General features: G+C 32.3%; 1 protein-coding gene across 1 annotated transcript in view; it reads left to right on the top strand.

Moving 5' to 3' along the window:
• Window positions 1–1,828: 1,828 nt before the first annotated feature.
• LOC145325800 (uncharacterized) overlaps window positions 1,829–20,314 on the top strand; it is a 39,058-nt gene continuing 20,572 nt past the window's right edge. Inside the window, exons 1-12 of the mRNA XM_080168761.1 lie at window positions 1,829–1,895; window positions 3,021–3,096; window positions 3,806–3,847; window positions 4,789–4,861; window positions 10,198–10,256; window positions 10,665–10,758; window positions 11,807–11,900; window positions 12,226–12,280; window positions 14,709–14,789; window positions 15,792–15,905; window positions 16,624–16,741; window positions 19,574–19,673. Coding sequence (XP_080024887.1) covers window positions 3,807–3,847; window positions 4,789–4,861; window positions 10,198–10,256; window positions 10,665–10,758; window positions 11,807–11,900; window positions 12,226–12,280; window positions 14,709–14,789; window positions 15,792–15,905; window positions 16,624–16,741; window positions 19,574–19,673 — 829 coding nt within the window. The 5' untranslated portion in view covers window positions 1,829–1,895; window positions 3,021–3,096; window position 3,806. The remainder of the gene's footprint in view (window positions 1,896–3,020; window positions 3,097–3,805; window positions 3,848–4,788; window positions 4,862–10,197; window positions 10,257–10,664; window positions 10,759–11,806; window positions 11,901–12,225; window positions 12,281–14,708; window positions 14,790–15,791; window positions 15,906–16,623; window positions 16,742–19,573; window positions 19,674–20,314) is intronic.

The raw sequence follows: 20,314 nt of genomic DNA, 5'->3' as shown, positions 1-20,314 counted from the left end.
ATTATATTAAGTAATTCTGTGATCTTGTTTTTTTATATAACTGTTTCAATTATTTACAATAAAATATTTAAACTATTTTAGTGTATTGTGTATACTTTATTTGTTTTTAGGTTCATTTCATTTTAAAAGGCATAGATTGCCTATAATTAGGGTCGGTCTGTACATTTGTCTGTTCGTTCGTAAGCCTGTAACGGATAGCTCTAGACGTCCATTCGATTTCTCTAAGCATTCTCTCTTTTTATCTGACTCCTGTCACTTCTATTTATCTATTTATTTTATTTGTCTGCATCTCTTTTTCTCCTCTCATTTTTTACTTTTTTCATTTCCCTCTCTCTCTCTCTTCTCGCTCTCGCTCTTTCTCTCTCTCGCGCTCTCTCTCTCTCTCTCTCTCTCTCTCTCTCTCTCTCTCTCTCTCTCTCCCTTTTACCCATCATTTTTAATAAGCTTAATTTTCCCCTTTAACATCTTCCTTTCCCTTTTTATTTCCCCTTTTCTCTCTCTCCTTCTCCCCTCCCCCCTACGTGTACCCTCGCTACCTCTGGCGGTCAAATAAGTAATATTGATAGCTTTCCTTTTTTGGGGACGGTTTTAAAGCTTTTTTTTTTATCTTTCTAAGCTTTAAATTGGTGCTAATTAGAATTATTAATCCAATCATAAGAGGGATATTAAAACTGTTTTCATGTTACTTACATGTAATTTCTTAAAAAGTAATTAACATACCGTATTTATATTTTTGTAGTTTTTTTTTATAAAAACCGAACTTTATCTTGTCTTTTATGCAAATATCAGGGGATAAAAGGCAGGCCGATAGAAAAAAGTCCAGGAGGTACAAAATTGTTCTCCTTTTCAACAATAACTAATATAATATGATATTTTTGTGTATTACATAAACAAATTTGGGTATAGTCCCTTTCGTGGCAACGCCTCTTAAGGGGCGATTCGTCATATTTTCAAAATGGATTTTAATATGTTATTTTAGTTTAGGTTAGCTTATATTGGGTTAGGTGGTTGCCCCACAAGGTTTGGCAATTGGCCCCGCAGTGTTAGAGCCCCCCTCAGTGGCTAGAAATAGCAGAAGAGCTATTTTGAAAATACGAAGAAACGCCCTTTAAGAGGCGTTGCAACGATAGGGACCAACAAATTTTTAATCATTTAGGATGAAAAAATTTATGAAAACGATGCCTGAAAAATAAAAATCTGTTAGACAACAATTAAAATGTCTTTAAAATTTTTAATAATTTTCAAAAATACCATGTATGGACGTTCTCACCTGTAAAGACTTTATATCTTTGTTTATGCTACGCTTCTAATATTACAACTTAAAACTTCCTTTGTCCATGGAAAGAGGAAGTCTTGAGAAAGCAGGGAGGGATGGAACATTGGACTGTGAATTTCACTGGTACCCAAAGTTTTATAAAGTTGTTTTCTTATTCGTTGGCTTAAAAACTTTGGGTTAACCCTTTATTAATTTTTGATTGTAAAGTTATATAAATTTTGAAACCAATAATTAAGAATACTTATTAAATCATCTTTTAAGAATGGGATGTACATCAAATTATCGTCCATTGTCTTATCCCTTAATTCCCTGTGAGAAAGTAAGAAAGAAAGAGAGAGAGAGAGAGAGAGAGAGAGAAAGAGAGAGACTGCATGTGAGATTAGAGGATTTCTAGAGTAGAAAACTTTTAACAAATCACACTAGCATATCATCCTCACTTACAACAATTTAATGTGATTTACATGATTGATAAGGTCCTTAGAACTATGTAATTATCACCTAAATCAGTGCAGTAAAGTGACTCCCAAGTGACTCACTGTAACATCTTAGTGTAGATTATCTAAAACTACACTAACCCCCCTCCAAAAACAAACATCCCCTCACCCTCTTTCAGCGTTAGGTGAGAATTTTTAAAAGTTATATTTGTAGTGAAATAGTAGTATGATACAAGTGTAGTTTAAATTTTATTTATTCATTTATTTCGAGTTTAGTTGTTAAATGACTTAAAATCATCAAATAAACATAAAGCCACCATAGCAATATAGAAAGACAGAGAGACATAAAAACGTATAGAGTTGCTACGCTTCTTTAAAAAATCTACTATATCCATCTTTTTAAGTAAAAGTTCTGACTTTAGTGTCTAGTTAATTTTGGATATTTGCTTGTGCATCATATAGTATTAAGTAATACAAATTTCGGGGTAAAGTCCCTTTCGTGGCTGGCAACGCCTGTTAATGGGCGTTTCTTCGTATTTGCCCAATAGCTTTTCTCCCATTTCTAGTCCCTGCGGGGGGGGGGGCTCTAACCCTGTGGAGAAAATTGCCTAACCCTACGGGGCAATCACCTAACCTAACCTGGAATAACCTATCAAAAGCCATTGTAAAAATACGACAAAACGCCCCTTAAGAGGCGTTGCCACTAAAGGCACTATACCCGAATTTTGTTTGTCCGGTAAGATCTCGTAAACGTTTGAAGCTGTGAGTTCTAAAAATTGTTTGTTAGTAGCGAAAATACTCTATAATTAACTTTGTTTGTTCGTCAGTCGTTACCTAACTTTATGAAGTTAATGTGATTTTCTCGGCTGATTATCAAGATAGACGTCTGATATTTTAGTTTTGAATATAACTATACCAGTATTCAATATATAATTTAACCTAACCTTTATTCCATGGGCAAATTTATTTTTAAAAGCGAAGCTTTTTTATGATTAAAATCGGTTCGTTCGGAACGGTTAACTCGTTTAATTTTACCTCCTGAATTATTTTACTCTTTTGACAACAAATTTTTGCATGATAAAATTATCGTTTTTAATCTGATTTTTGGAATACGGATCTCAATTCATTCGTATAAAATATTATTAACGAAGCATCTCTATACCTAATCAAGTACAAGAATACACTCTACAAGTGTATTTGTCCTACCGTTTCAGAGCTAAGCTTTAATGGATTGTGTAATTCTTGTTTAATCTAAATTAATCGTTTACAAATAAAACAATTATTAATATTAATATTTTATTACATATTAGATGAGGAGTTAGATCCAGAAAACAAGGGGCGATACGAGAATTACGAACGAAAAGACGAGAAACACCGAAAACGAAAGTAAGTTAGATAATTAGATAGTTATTAGTTAACTCAAAAAGATCGTGTTCTTTTCTGTCTCGTTTTTGGTTGTTAAAGACCATAAATTTAATGACTATTAGAAAAAGCGGGAATTTTTTATTCTCAACTGACGGCGGTTTTACCAATTCTGATATTATGAAATTCTAAAGAACAAAAATATTTTTAACCCTTAACAGTCGGGCTCCGTGCCCCACATTTATCATTTGGGGGGATTATCAGTGCCTGCTAGGATGGAGTTATTAAAAAATTTCCAACTCTTAGTTATGTATCATAGTATTACCCATACTAAAAAGTCACTGATTTATAGCCCTCTATCTTTCACACACAGAAATTGAGATAGCAAAAACTGGACCCCCCCCCCCCCCCCGACCGTTAAGGGTTAAGTTTATGATATAATGAAACTAAGCACGTGTATAAGCAACTCCATTTTAAAAATATGATAATATTTTTATGTATTTTAGAATGAATACAGGATATGTATATGGATATTATGATTAGGGAAAAGTGTTGTCAATTTATGATGCCAACATAGACATCACATATTGGTCACGTTCATCCAGTAGGAAGGGGAGAAGAGGGTTAAAAAGGGTGGATGGGAGAATTATTAAGTCAGCTACAAGTTTCAATTTGTTAAAGAACGTGAAAATCTAGTGTAAGATCCAAGTATTAATAAATCCATTGTATTTAGAATGTCTACTGACGTAAGTGGTTATGATAATAACAATACCAGGAAAAATATTTATTTGAAATAGGATCAGCTGAAATGGATTTCCTATTCAAGCCTTAGTTTCCTAAAGTGTACAGCAGATAACCCAATTATTGCAGACCCTATTTTCAGCGACTTCGGTCAAATGGAAATGCGATTTAATGTATTAACGATTTATACATTATACATTCAAAATTTTAATTTTTCAAATTTTGATTTTCTTTTAAGTTTGAAGCTTTTTTAGCTAGTAGCAATTATTGAGATATGACGCGGAAGCTACGCACACTTTCGGAAACTAAATTCAGTTCATCTGAAATAGATACAAAGTTTTAAAAGAGAAGCTTTTCTATAATTAGAGTCGGTCCGTACGGCCGTCCGTACGTAACGGTTAGCCTTTTTCGTTAATTTAGGCAAGTTAGAATTGTTCTATCGATTTCAAACTCTGCTTGATGGTTTCTGCAGAAATTAGGTACGATTTAGAAAGCGTAACAACTCTATAATCGTTACTAGAATGTCCGTACGTACATTTCAAACATTTAATGTTCGTCTGTTATATCGTTTCAGAGCTTCGCTTTTATGTTGTCATCCTTGTTTAGGAAAGATGCAGGGATCTTAAGGGATAAGACAATTTGTGATAAATTGACGAACATAATTAAGCCTTCTTTAAGCTTATTGTTTGAGAAGATTGGACATTACTTGTTTAGAACCAACCAATTAAAATTCAATCAGAGTAGAGGGGAGAAATTGATCGGTAAAGTATGCCACCCAAAGTTTTAAAATCATATTATCTTAAATATATAAATTGAATTTTAGTTTGTTGGTTTTAACTAATAAAAGTATTCTTCAGTAATTATGTTTATCATCATTGGGAAGGTACATCGTCCCTTATAGTTTTCCTTGAGATCTCTGATTTTTAAAAAAATTCTTTTAATTTGAACAAGAATATGAATATTTAACTTAAACAGTGGGGCGTACGAAGAAGGAGTAAAACAACGTTCCCACCATCATAGCTCATCTAGTTCCATCTCTCCTAGCCAGGTAGATAGATAGATAGATACATATATAGATAGATAGATAGTTCCATCATCTGGTTCCATCTCTCCTAGCCAGTTAGATAGATAGATACATACATTGATAGATAGATAGATCCATATATTGATAGATAGATAGATAGATTAATAGTTCCCACCATCATAGCTCATCTATCTCTATCGCTCCTAGCCAGGTAGATAGATAAATAGATGGATAGTTCCCACCATCATAACTCAACTAGTTCCATCTCTCCTAGCCAGGTAGATAGATAGATAGTTCCCACCATCATAGCTCATCTAGTTCCATCTCTCCTAGCCAGGTAGATTGATAGATAGTTCACACTATCATAGCTATTCTAGTTACATCTCTCATAGCCAGGTAGATAGATAGTTCCCATTATCATAGCTCATCTAGTTCCGTCAATCCTAGTCAGGTAGATAGATAGATATTTCACACTATCATAGCTATTTTAGTTCCATCTCTCCTAGCCAGGTAGATAGATAGAGAGTTCCCACCATCATAGCTCATCTAGTTCCATCTCTCCTAGCCAGGAAGATTGATAGATAGTACACACTATCATAGCTATTCTAGTTACATCTCTCATAGCCAGGTAGATATATGGTTCCCACCATCACAGCACATCTAGTTCCATCAATCCTAGTCAGGTAGATAGATAAAAAGAAAGATAGATATAGAGATTGTTCCCATTGACAAGGCTCATATCTAGACAATGAATTTTCAACCTTGTTTTCGTCTAATATTTATACCAGCTACCATATGGAGAACTTAAATATGAGAATTTATAGCATGAAAGAAAATGATTTGAAAATGTCCTGAATTTAATTTTACTTTACCAGAGGAAAGTTACAATGATTCTAGCACCAGAGACAAGTTTAAAAGATTCTGGCAAACACCACCCTGTAAAAAATCTCTTTATTTAAATCCCAAAATCTCTTTATTTACATTTCAAAAACCAGTTTTAACCTAAGTTTAGCCTGAAATACGCAAAAAAAATTTGATACACGGTTAAAACAAGTTGCTAATTCACTGCCCCACTACTCTTATTTGTTCAGTAAGATCAGTATATCACACATTAGTCATTTATATCCTGTGTCGTTACAAAAAAGCACATTTATATAAAAGTTACATCATACATACTCAGAAATACTATTGTTGTTATTTCCTACCAATTTCAGAATTCTCCAATTTAAGTTACTTTTGAACCTTTTAAACACAAATTAAAATGCATTAATTAATTGATGTGTAAAAGATTTTTTTCTTCCTGATCCCAGAAAATTACTGTCTCTAATTCCTCTCTCTTTTATTTTAAAGATTTGAAGATGAACAATTTAATTAGACATATTTACAATGTTAAGAATTTTAGAATTTCAAGCGTTTAAAAGGGAAAAACTGTAATTTTTCTTTTTTAAGATTAAATTTAGAGAGAGTGATTAGATGGAAAAGATAAAGTTATAAGCAAAGAGTCTAAAAATTTCTACTTATTTTGATGAATTTATAACCTTAAAAAGCAACAAACAGATATGAATTGATTTCTGCTACTTCAAGTTGGTTTCAAATCCCTAACTGTTTAAGCTTATTTTTCTCCCCTTTTTATTATTAGAATCAGGTGCTGACTGAAAATAAATAGAATGTCTAACCCTGCAGACAAACCCTGTAACCAATACGATCTAACCTAACATGACCTAAAGTTAACAATGAGAAAGTAGACAAATATACTTTTCCTCTTATTCCTTAATTAGAATTAAATATATTTTTTTTCTCAAATATCTGCATTCATTTTCTGTGTACATCATTGATATATTTAAAATTTTAGATCACAGGATTTTTTTAAAATTAGCATCTTAAAATTTTTGAATTAAACAGCGAAATACAAAAAAGAGAAGTAAATGAAATATAATTTAAAATCAAACATTAAACTGTTATACAGTAAAAGAATAGAAAAAAAGTAACCATAAATTCCATGAGAGTACACGAAATGGTTTAAATTATACTGGTTTCAAAAACACATTATCTCATTTAATGTCTTAAAAACTTTTTCTCGTATTCATTCGAATCCGGTGGATAGAAACCTGTTCCCATCCATACGAAAAAACTAAACTATGTCTAGCATCGTATTATATCCAGCTTTCTACGAACATAAAATGTACCTCGGCACCTCGGGGCCAAAAAAACTGGTTTTAATTTTATAATTGTACATTCTATATCCGCGGAAAGCTGTTTATAATACTATGTATAAACAAGCAGTATTCAAACTTTTCCATCTGTAATTCTAAACGCAAAAGGAGTAATTTTGCTTATCAAAACTGTTTAAAATACTTGCAATTTATTTTTAAAAATTACGGTTTTATTTGTCCTTGGTTTTCTTTGAGAATAGAATTAAGTAAAGAATCTTGTAATTGCTCTGGGGGGAGATCGGACATTGGGGTACATGGCAGATTTACCACTAGCAAAAATACAGTGCTATTACTGTCATAAACACAGTGATTTGCTGTCATAAACACAGTTTTACTGTCAAATTCACACCTTTGTTTTTAGGGGGTATGACAAAAATACAGTTATTGCACTGGCATATTCACAGTTTTGCTGTCAATTATACACCTACATATTGACAAAAATACATCTATTAAATTTATTATTTGTCAATTATACACCTACATATTGACAAATATACATCTAATAAATTCATACCTACTTATTTATCCATAATATTTAATACATCTATTACATATAGAAAAATGGTGACATTAACATGACCGTCAAGGAAGGTAAAAAACTTGTGTGGTTAACTTATTATACGAAAAGTAAAAATAAATGTTTACTTACACCATAAGTGATATCGACAGCTAACTGCCTTAACATGTTGGTGTTTAATCTGATACAAAGCCAAAATATGTGAAAAAGAATTAAATAGAATCTAAATTTAAAGATCATTCTCTGATATCAAATCTAATATATGTATAATACTCTACACTTTATCTCTATTGTATGTCAATAATCTTTTACTATATGCTAAACAAGTTTACTATTTGGGGTTAAATAGTATAACTTATAAAATTTTTTTCCAAATTGGCACTTTTTAACTTATCTGTTATTATAGGGCTTTGATAATGATATAGAATTAATTTCAAGTAATCCAGAGAGTGCATTTGAAAACTTTTCTAATGTTATCAATGAAAACTTTGAAAAATTTTCCCTTTTAAAACTTTAAAACCCAACAAAAGAGTTATCCCCCAAAATCCCTGGATGTCACCAGCTTTACTAAACCTAAGAAAGAAAAAAGAAATGTTATTAAGACAAAAATTTAAGGATAAAACCGTTGATAGCAATAGAAAATTTGTCATTGCAATTAATATTTATAAATCTGCAGTTAGGAAAGCCAAAAAAGAGTAATATTTTTCTAAATTCAATGAATTTTTGTCTAACATGAAAAAACTTGGTCTACAATTAATCAAGAATAAAAAAATATATTCTATCCCAAATCTTTTTACATATGATAACAGATCTTATGAAAACTCTCAAGATATTTGTGAAGGTTTTAACAATTTTTTTATTAATGTTGGCCCCAGTATAGCAGATGTAATTCCATTTTGAAAAAATGATTTTAATGACTACCTTGGGGTTCCAGTCAATGAAAATTTGTCTTTAAAAGAATCACCCCTCAAATATTTTTTTCTACTCTCAATAAACTAAAACCTAAACTAAGTTTATTTATAATTAATATCAATTTAAAAATAGGTGTATTTTTGTCATCAAAACTGTGAATTTGACAGCATACTTTAATTTCATGGGTGTGAACTTGACAGTAAAACTGTGTTTATGACAGCGGAAAGGTGTAATTTTGACAGTGGATAAAAAATATTGCAAAAAATACAGCTAAAAACGAAATTGACAAAAAAACACCCAATATTTGTCAAAAACACAGTGGCTGTACTTTTGCTAGTGGTAAAAGTGGCAGCACCCCGGACATTGGGCTAAATAATAACGTTTGCTTATGCGTTGGCTTAACAACATCGGGGACTTTTATTAAATTTTGATTAATTGGTTCATAAAGTTAAACCACTAATTGCAATCTACAGAAATAGAAATTTTGTGTAGCATCATTGGGTTGTACATCAGTTTATCGGTCATTGTCTTATTCATTTAGATTCCTGGTAATTGCGACTTCCGCATTTATAGACACAATTTGCATTGCTTATCTTTTGCAATTTTATCAGGAATTCAAAGATAGGGCATTGGGAGATAGATTGTGCCTGGCCTCCCCTGAAATTTCATAGATAAATTATTTATTTAAAAGGGATATTTGGGTTTGGATAAAAAAAATGTTTGTATCCTTATAATAAAGTAACAGGATGTCTGTTTGTGTGTTTGTATGCTTGTACCGAAGGATCTCGCTAACCGCTGAACCGATCGGGTTCTTCTTAGCAGGGTAGCTTCTAATAGGTCCCGGGAAGGTTTATAACTATTTTGGGGGCGGGTAACACCACCCTCCTTAGAGAAATAACAAAAAGGTAAATATAACAAAAATTTACCTAGAGACTTGAACGCAACTTAGACAAAAAAAATACATGAAATAAAGAAAATAACATTTAAAGTGCCACTAGAGGCCTCTAGGGGCGTAGCCTCTAGTAGATTATATTCAAAATTGGTACCAATTAAAGTATGTTATTGTACAATTTGAAGTTGGAAGCTTATTTCTACTCATCTGATATTTTTCTTTTAAGTCTAGAAGCATTTAAATACATTTAATTTTGTATTTGTACTGTATTTTTTTTGCTTCGCCACTAGCCTCTAGAAGGGAGGAAGGAGATCAGAATAGTGCATAAAATCACCAAAAGACATTTATAATAAAAAAAACCTAAGGGATACGACAATTAACGATAAATTAATAATGAACAATATTACCTTTTCTGTAGATTAAAATTTGACACTTTAAGTTTGGAATTTACTAATCGTAATTCTATAATGGTACCCAAAGTCTTTGAGTCAATGAATGATATAATGTGGGAATAAAACTTTGAGTACCGGTTTTTGTTAACAGTCCAATGTCCCCTTCATCCTAGAAAACTACAATAATGTTATTTATCTCATAGTATTATAGACAGTTTCCCTCGGTTATTAAAATAAAAAAAATGTAAGATTAAAACCCAGTTATTCAGCCCCTCGGGGGGGGGGGGGGATGTTCTAACAAAACTGGTGATAATCTTTATAATATCTATACGACTCCTTCCTTTATTGTTCCTTTTAATATCCATTTTCCGTTAATAACATCCCCAAAACCAGTATTACCCTGAATTTACCCGTACATAAATATATTATTTTAGCATAGAGACAGTTCAAAGAGTAGCGGAGCAAGGATGAAACCATCCAGAGAACTTTACAGGTTTAGTTTTTATATTTTTTACACTCTACAGTTTTCTGCTTTAACCAGGAATCTAAAGGGATAAGACAATGGTTGAAAATATGATGTACGTCCTTAAGATTACTCATTATGTAGATTACTTTTAGTGGTTGATACATTTGGACACTCAAATTATTGAACAAACCAATCAATATTCAGTAAAAGTGCCCAAAGTTGTTGAGCCAATGAATAAGAAAACGTCGTTGTAAAACTCTGGGGACTAGTGTAATAAACAGGCCAATGTCCCCTAACCCGCTCTGGTTTACCTCTATTACTTGTTGCATATAAAATTTGGTAATTTTTTATACAATCCTTAACCGTATTAAATATGCCATGTTATAATTGTCTCTTAGATTTAAACCTTAATAATTATTCAAATTGTATTTTAAGGCCTCCAGCAAACAGTGTAAACAACCAGCTGAATCCTTCCGCTAAAGAGTTTGCTCCCCTTCAGATGTCGAAATCTTTTGATTTTGCTAACAAGGTAATTAAGTTGTTAATGCAAAGTTGAATGCCACATAAGACGGTAAAAATCCTTCCTACTGCTGGTGTGTCTTTGTATGAATTAAGGGTAAAATGCTTTGTCACATAATTTTTTTGTATTATATTGCACACTGCACTCTATCAATAAATCTTTTGATCAATTCATCAATTAATCAATAAATCAATCTATCTTGCAATGTATCTCTCTATCTTGCAAGACAACTTTCTTTTCAATAGTTTAGCACTGATATTATATCTACCTATCCATCAGATCTGGTGGACCACAGATCTATCTTGTTATGTATCTATCTATCTATCTAGGAAAGATACCCAGTTACAAGTGCCCAGCAGGACAATATTGGTTTGAATTGAACAGTACTGATAATATATCTATATATTTATCTATCTAGGAAAGATACCCAGTAACAAGTGCCCAGCAGGACAATATTGTGCTGAATAGAACAGTACTGATAATCTATCTATATATCTATCTATCTATCTATCTAGGAAAGATATCCAGTAACAAGTGCCCAGCAAGACAATATTGTGCTGAATAGAACAGTACTGTTAATCTATCTATATATCTATCTAGGAAAGATACCCAGTAACAAGTGCCCAGCAGGACAATATTGTGCTGAATAGAACAGTACTGATAATCTATCTATCTATCTATCTATCTATCTATCTATCTAGGAAAGATACCCAGTAACAAGTGCCCAGCAGGACAATATTGTGCTGAATAGAACAGTACTGACAATCAATCTATCTATCTATCTAGGAAAGATACCCAGTAACAAGTGCCTAGCAGGATAATATTGTTCTGAATAGAACAGTACTGATAATCAATCTATCTATTTATCTATCTATTTAGGAAAGATACCCAGTAACAAGTGCCCAGCAGGACAATATTGTGCTGAATAGAACAGTACTGATAATCTATCTATCTATCTATCTATTTAGGAAAGATACCCAGTAACAAGTGCCCAGCAGGACAATATTGTGCTGAATAGAACAGTACTGATAATCTATCTATATATCTATCTATCTAGGAAAGATACCCAGTTACAAGTGCCCAGCAGGACAATATTGTGCTGAATAGAACAGGACTGACAATAACTTTCGGGGGCAGCAATAAACAACAAGGTATAATATAAACTAGAACTATTTGAAGTATAGTTGCAGACATATAGCCTAAAACCACCCCAGAACCTAAGCTTTCACTTATTATCTAATAAAAACTCGGATCAGAGGTTAGCAAAATCTTTAAAAAAACAATCACTTCATATTTTTCAATCTAAACCTATTCCTGATCTAAACCTAAAAGTTTTGGTTTAATGGTAATGAAAATTTATCCAATTAATTTTCAAATAATTCCAAAAAGGAGACAATATTGAAAGCTGGAGTCTTTGCCGTATATTATAGTTTCTTCAAGGTCAAAGGTCGCATTTTTATTTTTTATTGTTTCTAGGACATGGGCTAACAAAATCCAGATCTATTTCATCACAAATGACCCTCAGTCCCAAGTAAGTAATTTAGATGTAGACAGTGATAAGACAATGGACATTGAATTGATTTAAACTCAATCGAGATCTAATAAAAGTTCCAAAAGTTTTTAAATCCAACGAGCAGTATGATTTAAAGTCCACTGTCCCCTCCCTCCTTAAGTTGTTGTGTTAACTGTAGTAAGGTTATTTATTTGCAGTATATAATATATAACAAAAATTTAATTAATCCTATAATGTTTCATTTTATTATCCGCAGGAAAGTGTCTATGATACGATGCGATATATAATATAATAAAGTTTGTCTTTGTATAAATAAACTAGATGTCTCTTTCTATCTTTGTCTTTATTAACTTACTCTTTCTACCCAAGGATCTAAAAGGATAAGACAATGACCAATTTATATCCCCGATTGTGATACTCAAAATTACATCTTCTATAGATCAAAATTACTGGGTGACACATTTTAACACTCAATTTAATGAACCAACCAATCAAAATGCAATAAAAGACAACAAATAAGAAAACATTATTAAAAATTTGGTGGTATAAACAATCCAATGTCTCCTCCCTCCCTGCTTTCTACCTCACTCCCTTCATTATTTAGTGAAATTAAATTTAGTCTACAAAGCTTCTGAAATCAAGGAATAGTTAAATAAGGTTAAGATGGTTAATACTGAAATATGTAGCACATTTACCTCAATAATTTAAAATCTATGATGTTTTTAAATATTTTAATTAGAGCGATGTCTGTTCGTCCGTCCGAAAGTTTTATAACCACTTTATTTTATTCGTTGGTTAAAAATTGTTTTGGTCAGTTTATATGAGAATTGTTTGGTCGATTCCAAACTAGAAGATTCTAATCTTTTCAACAGTTTATTCTGCTTAATATTCGGGTATAGGTTAGGTTAGGTTATATTGGGTTAGGCGATTGCCCCGCACGGATAGGCAATTGGCCCCGCAGGGTTAGAGCCCCCCGCATGGGCTAGAAATGGGAGAGCAGATACTGTAAAATTGCGAAGAAACGCTTCTTTAGGGGCGTTGCCACGAAAGGGACTATAGCCTAATATTCTAATTGTGCGTATCAACATATTGAATATATGTATGTCATCTTTTTCGCGCCATTCTGAGAAGATGAGTGTTGGATTTGCAGTCAAATGCTCTTATTAAGTCAACATTTTCTTAATTATAACCAAACGCATTGATATAAAATGGTCAATAAGTAAGAACAGTTTGATTACAACCTATTACCAAACTTAAAAAAATAACACTAAAAAATTTCCTTCTTTATTGTCAGTCGTCTGTTCCATTAGGATCTTTGAATATTCAGGAAAACCTTCATACCAATTCCTTTTTCTGTGTAGCAAAGTGAACAATCTCAATTCAATTTGCAGTAAAAAGTGGAAAGAATTTTGTTTTTGGGTTGTGTTGTCCTTTTTTCATTTTTATCCCCAGGAGCGAAGATTCTCTACAGATTTTCAGAATTTCATAATGATCAATAATGATCCAGGGATTTTAAAGCAGAATACAACGGACAATAAATGTATATACCTACCCAATAATATATCCATCTGCATTTCAAAGTTATTGGGGGAAAAGTTTGGACACTGCTAGTAAGAAGCAACCAATCACAGGTCAATTAGAGTTCCCAAAGTTTTTAAGCCAACGAATAAGGTGGCGTCCCTAAAAAACTTTGGAATCCTGTGTAATTTACGGTTCAATTTCCCCTCCCTTCCTTATTAATCCTCAACCCTTTCTTTCCCGGAAATATTACAATATATATCAAATTGTCAACAATAACCACCTTTATTAAACGCAAAACTAAGATTGTTTCATTGAGCTTTTAACTTTGACTTTAAAAATTCTTATTGGTGAATTTTGTTATTTGATTTTTGCTCTTTAAATAATATTTTTCTTGTTGGTAAAATTTGAAATTGCTGAGTATATGTTTAAATCTTTTTTATAAAATGTTTTTTTTATTTTCTACTCTATCTTTGCTTTTTTTCTCTATAACTCTGTATATCCACGTATCTATCTATCTGTATCTGTATTTATTTCTATCAATCTATCTATCTCTCCCCTTTCTTTTTTTGTATTCTTTTCTTTCTCTCACTATGATTATTTATCTATTTCACTTTCTCCCTTTTCTTTTTTTTCTCACTCTATGTCTCTTTCGTTTTCTTCTCTTTCTCTCTTTTTCTTTTCTAACGTCTCGATCTATTTATCAATCTATCTAGCTATCTATTATAATCTTTCTTTAAAAAATTATAGATAATATTTATATTTCAGTGCCCTATCTCCTACTGACTTTAGTGATGGCCGCAGCTACAAGCAACATCATGCTAGCGGGGATAATATTTATATTTTAGTGTCCTATCTCCTACTGACTTTAGTGATGGCCGCAGCTACAAGCAACATCATGCTAGCGGGGATAATATTTATATTTTAGTGTCCTATCTCCTACTGACTTTAGTGATGGCCGCAGCTACAAGCAACATCATGCTAGCGGGGATAATAACAGACATTTCAGGTAAGAGTAAAATAGTACCTATTGCTCAGGGAAAGAGGGGACATTGGGCTGTTTATTACACTAGTCCCCAAAGTTTTATAATAACGTTTTCTTATTCGTTGGTTTAACATATTTGGGAACTTTTATTGGATTTTGATTGGCTGGCTCATAAAGTTGAACAATAAACGTTTCAATCACTAATTGTAATCTACAGAAGATGTACTTTTATGTATCATCATTGTGGATGTACATAGATTTATCGGCTATTCTCTTATCCCTTAGTTAAATGAGTTAATGATATCAAAAGTAGGAGGAATACCTTGGCACAAATCAGTCAAATACAAAGTTAGGACTTCCAAAAAATGTCCTGCAATCAAAGGGGAAAAGCGATTGTTGTCTGTTGAGTGCAAGATTTGTATTATCTTAATTTGCAAGATAATTTTTAAAGCGAAGATTTTCTATAAATAGGGTCGGTCCGGAACGGATAGCTTTTTTAGTTTATTTAGGAATGTTAGAATTGTCCTAGAAAGCGTAGCAACTATATAATCATTACCAGAATGTCTGTACGTTATGTGATCAAACAATCTGATTGATCTGATTTTTGGTATAATGATTCCTGGAACAACAAAGTACGATAGTATAAGCGAATCAACTATATAATCCTAAAAATGTAGGTATGTCCATAAACATTGTATTGTATCAAGCAGACTTTTAGCAAATTTACTTAAATTTTGCTTTGACTCTTATACATTTATATTCTGATTACTCAGTTCTGACACTATATAAGTGTTCATGTCCGTTTTTCCTACCATTCCTGTGCTTCGCTTTTATAGAGTTTGTCATCCTTGTTTACTTTTAAATCATCTTAAGAGCTGTTTGATTTGTTTCGCTTATTTTTATTTCAGATTTCAATTTCTCGATTGTGGCGTTTCACTTGAAATTTCTTTCTTAATAGCTATTCATATTTTCCTGAGATTTAAATTTTTTGTATGGATATTAACAAACTTGTCTTGTTTAATTTAGTTTTGCTGGACCGGCGGCAGAGATGGGCAGTCAGTCAGGATCGGTAATTCACCGCAATCACACTAACCATCATATCAATAACCATAGGGAGTCAAGACAATCTCTTTATATTAGGTAATATATTAACTACTAGCTGCTTTGCCCCAGGCCTCTAGGGGCTTTGCCTTCAGATGTAATGGAAAGTATCCTATATAGAAGTTTTCTTAAAGATATATAGATATTATTATACTGTGTATTATAGATAGATAGATAGATAGATAGATAGATAGATAGATAGATAGATAGATAGATATATAGATAGATAGATAGATAGATAGATCGATAGATAGATAGATAGATAGATAGATAGATAGATAGATAGATAGATAGATAGATAGATAGATAGATAGATAGATAGATAGATAGATAGATAGATAGATAGATATATAGATAGATATATAGATAGATATATAGATAGATAGATAGATAGATAGATAGATAGATAGATAGATAGATAGATAGATAGATAGATAGATAGATAGATATATAGATAGATAGATAGATAGACAGATAGATAGATAGATAGATAGATAGATAGATAGATAGATAGATAGATAGATAGATAGATAGATAGATAGATAGATAGATAGATAGATAGATATATAGATAGATATATAGATAGATATATAGATAGATAGATAGATAGATAGATAGATAGATAGATAAATAGATAGATAGATAGATAGATAGATAGATAGATAGATAGATAGATAGATAGATAGATAGATAGATAGATAGATAGATAGATAGATAGATAGATAGATAGATAGATAGATATAACATTATTATATAACAGTGGAGGTATACCTGGAACACCTGTATCTGCATCCTGTGGTGGTCCACCAGATCTGATGGCCCTGAATGACTGGAGGACCCAAATCAATGTTTCCATCTTTGCTTTCCCTCAAGAGGTAATAAAACAAGAATAACAACATCCACAGTGAGCCCAGGAATCCAACTTTGTGGAAAAAATTATTTTGCCCAAAAATTGAACTGTAGAAAATCAATTATTTGAAAAGTCCATGTTAATATTCATCATATTAGAGGAGGTTTGCCATTTTAAATTAATGAAAAATATAAAAATTTTAAGTTTTTATGGCCTTCTGAAGTTGTTACCCTGGAATTCACAAAATTTAGATACAAAAATCTCCCAAAAAAATTATTTTAAATTTTTTTTTATTTTACTTGCCATTTAATCAAATATTAACTTAGGACGTAATGTAATACCATTTCAGAAACGTCGTGCAATTTTCTAACGCTGGATAACAAGAAACCAAATAGTTTTGTATAAAAATAACCTCTTAAATCCATATTAAAGAAAGTTGGTGATAATGCAAAAAAGAGCACGTTGAATATTTTTTAAAGCTCTGATTCAAATACCTTGATCTTTTTAGCAACGAGGTGAAAACTTTTAGGATTGATTTCTAGCATTATTTAGGCAATATATAAGAGGATCCCGTTGGTCTTATTAACTTTCACTTAGTTGCTTAACCTCTATAGATATTTTTGTAAAGGTCATACGCAACCTTATTAAGCTAAATTTAGTGTAGGTATAATCTTTGTATAAAAGAAACCGAATATGTGTGTGTGCTAAAGGATCTTGCTAATCACTGAACTGATATGGTTCTCCTTTAAATAGGTTCACATAAGTCCTGGAAAGGTTAATACCTATTTTATAGGAGGGTACTACCACCCTCTAGAGAGAAATCGCCCCCCCCAAAAAAAAAAAAATATTTTCTTAAATTTTTCTTTTTATAACTAAAATTAAGACTGGATGTTTGTTGACTTAACCCCCCCCCAAAAAAAAAAAAATATAGGATATGTAAATATTCCCCCCTCCCAACAAAAAAAATAAGTTTTTTTTTCTTTTTAAAAATAATTTTGCCAGCAGCTAGCCTGCTATTCCCTTTTTCCTGCACCCTTTGGTTATACTCCATGGGCAAGATTCAGCTCTTGTCATCCTATTGGTCAATTTTAAACAAAATCCGCCAGCAATCGAATTGATCAACTTTAGATTTAGTAGAAAGATCTTAACTTTTTTGTGGAAAATGAGACAGCCAGCCGGGCCGGAGACAGCCAGCCGGGCCGGAGACAAAGAATTATGGGGGGGGGGGGGGGGCGGATAATTTGTGGGGGAGGGAGGGCAGCCCAGACCAGCCTAAATTTTCACAAAAAAATAAATAAAGTAGTTCATCTATTTTAAGCTAGTTAAATCATTTAATTCTAATTTAGGGAAAAATTTGTCAAAGTATCAAAATGTAACATTTTTTTGAGGGGGGGGGGGGTGTTTTGCCCCCCTTGTCGCCCCTTGGGATGAGGGGGGGGGGGAACTTTTAGGTTATAGGAATTTTTCTTATATATATATCAAAATACATTTTGTAGAAATAATTTTTAAAATAAGCGAATTAGAAGAAAAATATCTTATTTTTTCACTTTTGGGGGGTGAGTTTTAACCCTTTTCCAGTAGCCCCAGTGGGGGTTTAGGGTAAATTTTGTATTTTTAATACAGAGTACTCTAAATTCCTTTCAATTAAAAAAAAATAATTGAATTTGATGGAAAAATGAGGAAGTTAGGATAAGAATTATAAATATTATACAAATTGGGGGGGGGGGGATATCTTGGCCCCCCAATCATCTTGGGAGGGGGGAAGGGGGGAATTTTGTTTATTCTGTAAAAGATATTATAAAAACCTTCCAATCAAAAAAAAATTGTTCGATTTGGTTAAAAAATAAGGAAGTTATTAATTTTTCCACAAAATTGGATTCCTGGGCTCACTGTGATCCACAAAAGCGAATCTTGATAAAACAGACTGTCGGACTGACTCGTTTTCTTACTCGATGAAGCAAATATTTTTTGTAATTTTATTGAATTATGATTCTTAGGCTTAAAAGCCAAAAGTTTCAAAACTTTTCAAACAATAATTATAATCTTCTTAACTGGACAAAGTGTCTCAAAATCCATCTCTTTTTAGGGGTTTTCTTTCTTACTTTTCCTGTCATCTCCCTCATTTTTTTGATGACGTCACATGACTGATTTTTGAGACACTTAAGTCTTTTGTCTAATCACTTAGGACCCTGTATAGAATTATGAATAAATCAATAGAATTGGAATAACCTAATTAAAGGGTGAGCAAAAAAATGCGTACCTTTTTAAAATTGAAATTGCGCGGCTTGTGTTAATAGTAGAAAAATGTTATGCATATCGTTAGAACCGCTATGAACTCTATTTTTTGGAAATATAAGACAGATTCCTCTGCTACGTATAGTTAGGGAGCTACGTGTTAAAATGTCTCAACTGATGTAAAACTTGACTTGCGAGTAAATTTTAAAATATTACTAAAAATTTGAGAAGATTTTTTCCAAAAAGAGATGCCTACATTTTAAATTTCAAATTGCGCAGCTTGTGTTAATAGTAGAAAAATGTTACGCATATCGTTGGAACCGCTATGAAGTCTATTTTTAGGGGATATAAGAACGGTTCCTGTGCTACGCATAGTTTGGAAGCCAGATGGTAAAATGTCCCAAAATTTACTCGCAAGTCAAGTTTTAAGTCAGTTGGGACATTTTAACACATAGCTCCTAAACTATGCGTGGCACAGGAATCGTTTTTATATTTCCTAAAAATAGACTTTATAGCGGTTCTAACGATATGCATAATATTTTTCTACTATTAACACAAGCCGCGCAATTTCAATTTTAAAAAGGTACGCATTTTTTTTGCTCACCCTTTATATAATATTTAGATAATCAGCACTATAAGCAAAGCTATGGATGACCCTAACCGAGTCCCAGGAAGGTCTTTAATGGAACTGGTCAAACAGATCATAAATAAAGTTATAACAGGTAAACAGCTTAGCTGTTCTATTTCGTATAGAAGCTTAGAACCTTTGTTAAGCAGCTGGCTAGAGACGTTTAAAATAGTATATACTGCTGCTATGTCTGGTGCCTGAAATTATATTTTGTCCCTACATCAACAGATCTATAGTATAGATGTATATACATACAACTACCTCCCTTTCTTTTTCAATGACCTCTTTTGTCTGCTTCTAAATTATTTTATGCTACTTGGGTGCATTAATATAAGCGACACAATTGGTTGATTTTCAATGACCCAATAGAAAGGTTGCACAAGGTGGTTGCGATGGGGAGATACAGTTATTGAACCTTTTCTCCCTCTAGTGTCTTACTCTAATCCCACATCAATGTTTCATATCTAATTTTAACTTTTAGCATTTTACATAAAGATTTATTAGATCAATCAAAGCAAATTAGCGTAGGTGACTAATTTGACTATAAACAGAATCATAAGCGTACAGAAGGGAGATGTAGTGGAGTATATCCATCCCCCTACCAAAATTAAGATGGTTCGGAGTAAATTTATTCAGGAGGTGCTTCGCGGACCCCCCCTCCCACCTCACCCTTTTTCTGACATAACCCTGTGCACACCACTGATTTTATAATCAAATATCCATATTTTATGTGCT

Source organism: Acartia tonsa, chromosome 8, assembly GCF_053477335.1.
Source record: "Acartia tonsa isolate MP-2025a chromosome 8, ASM5347733v1, whole genome shotgun sequence".
NCBI lineage: Eukaryota > Metazoa > Arthropoda > Copepoda > Calanoida > Acartiidae > Acartia > Acartia tonsa.
This window is presented reverse-complemented; position numbering and strand designations above follow the sequence as displayed.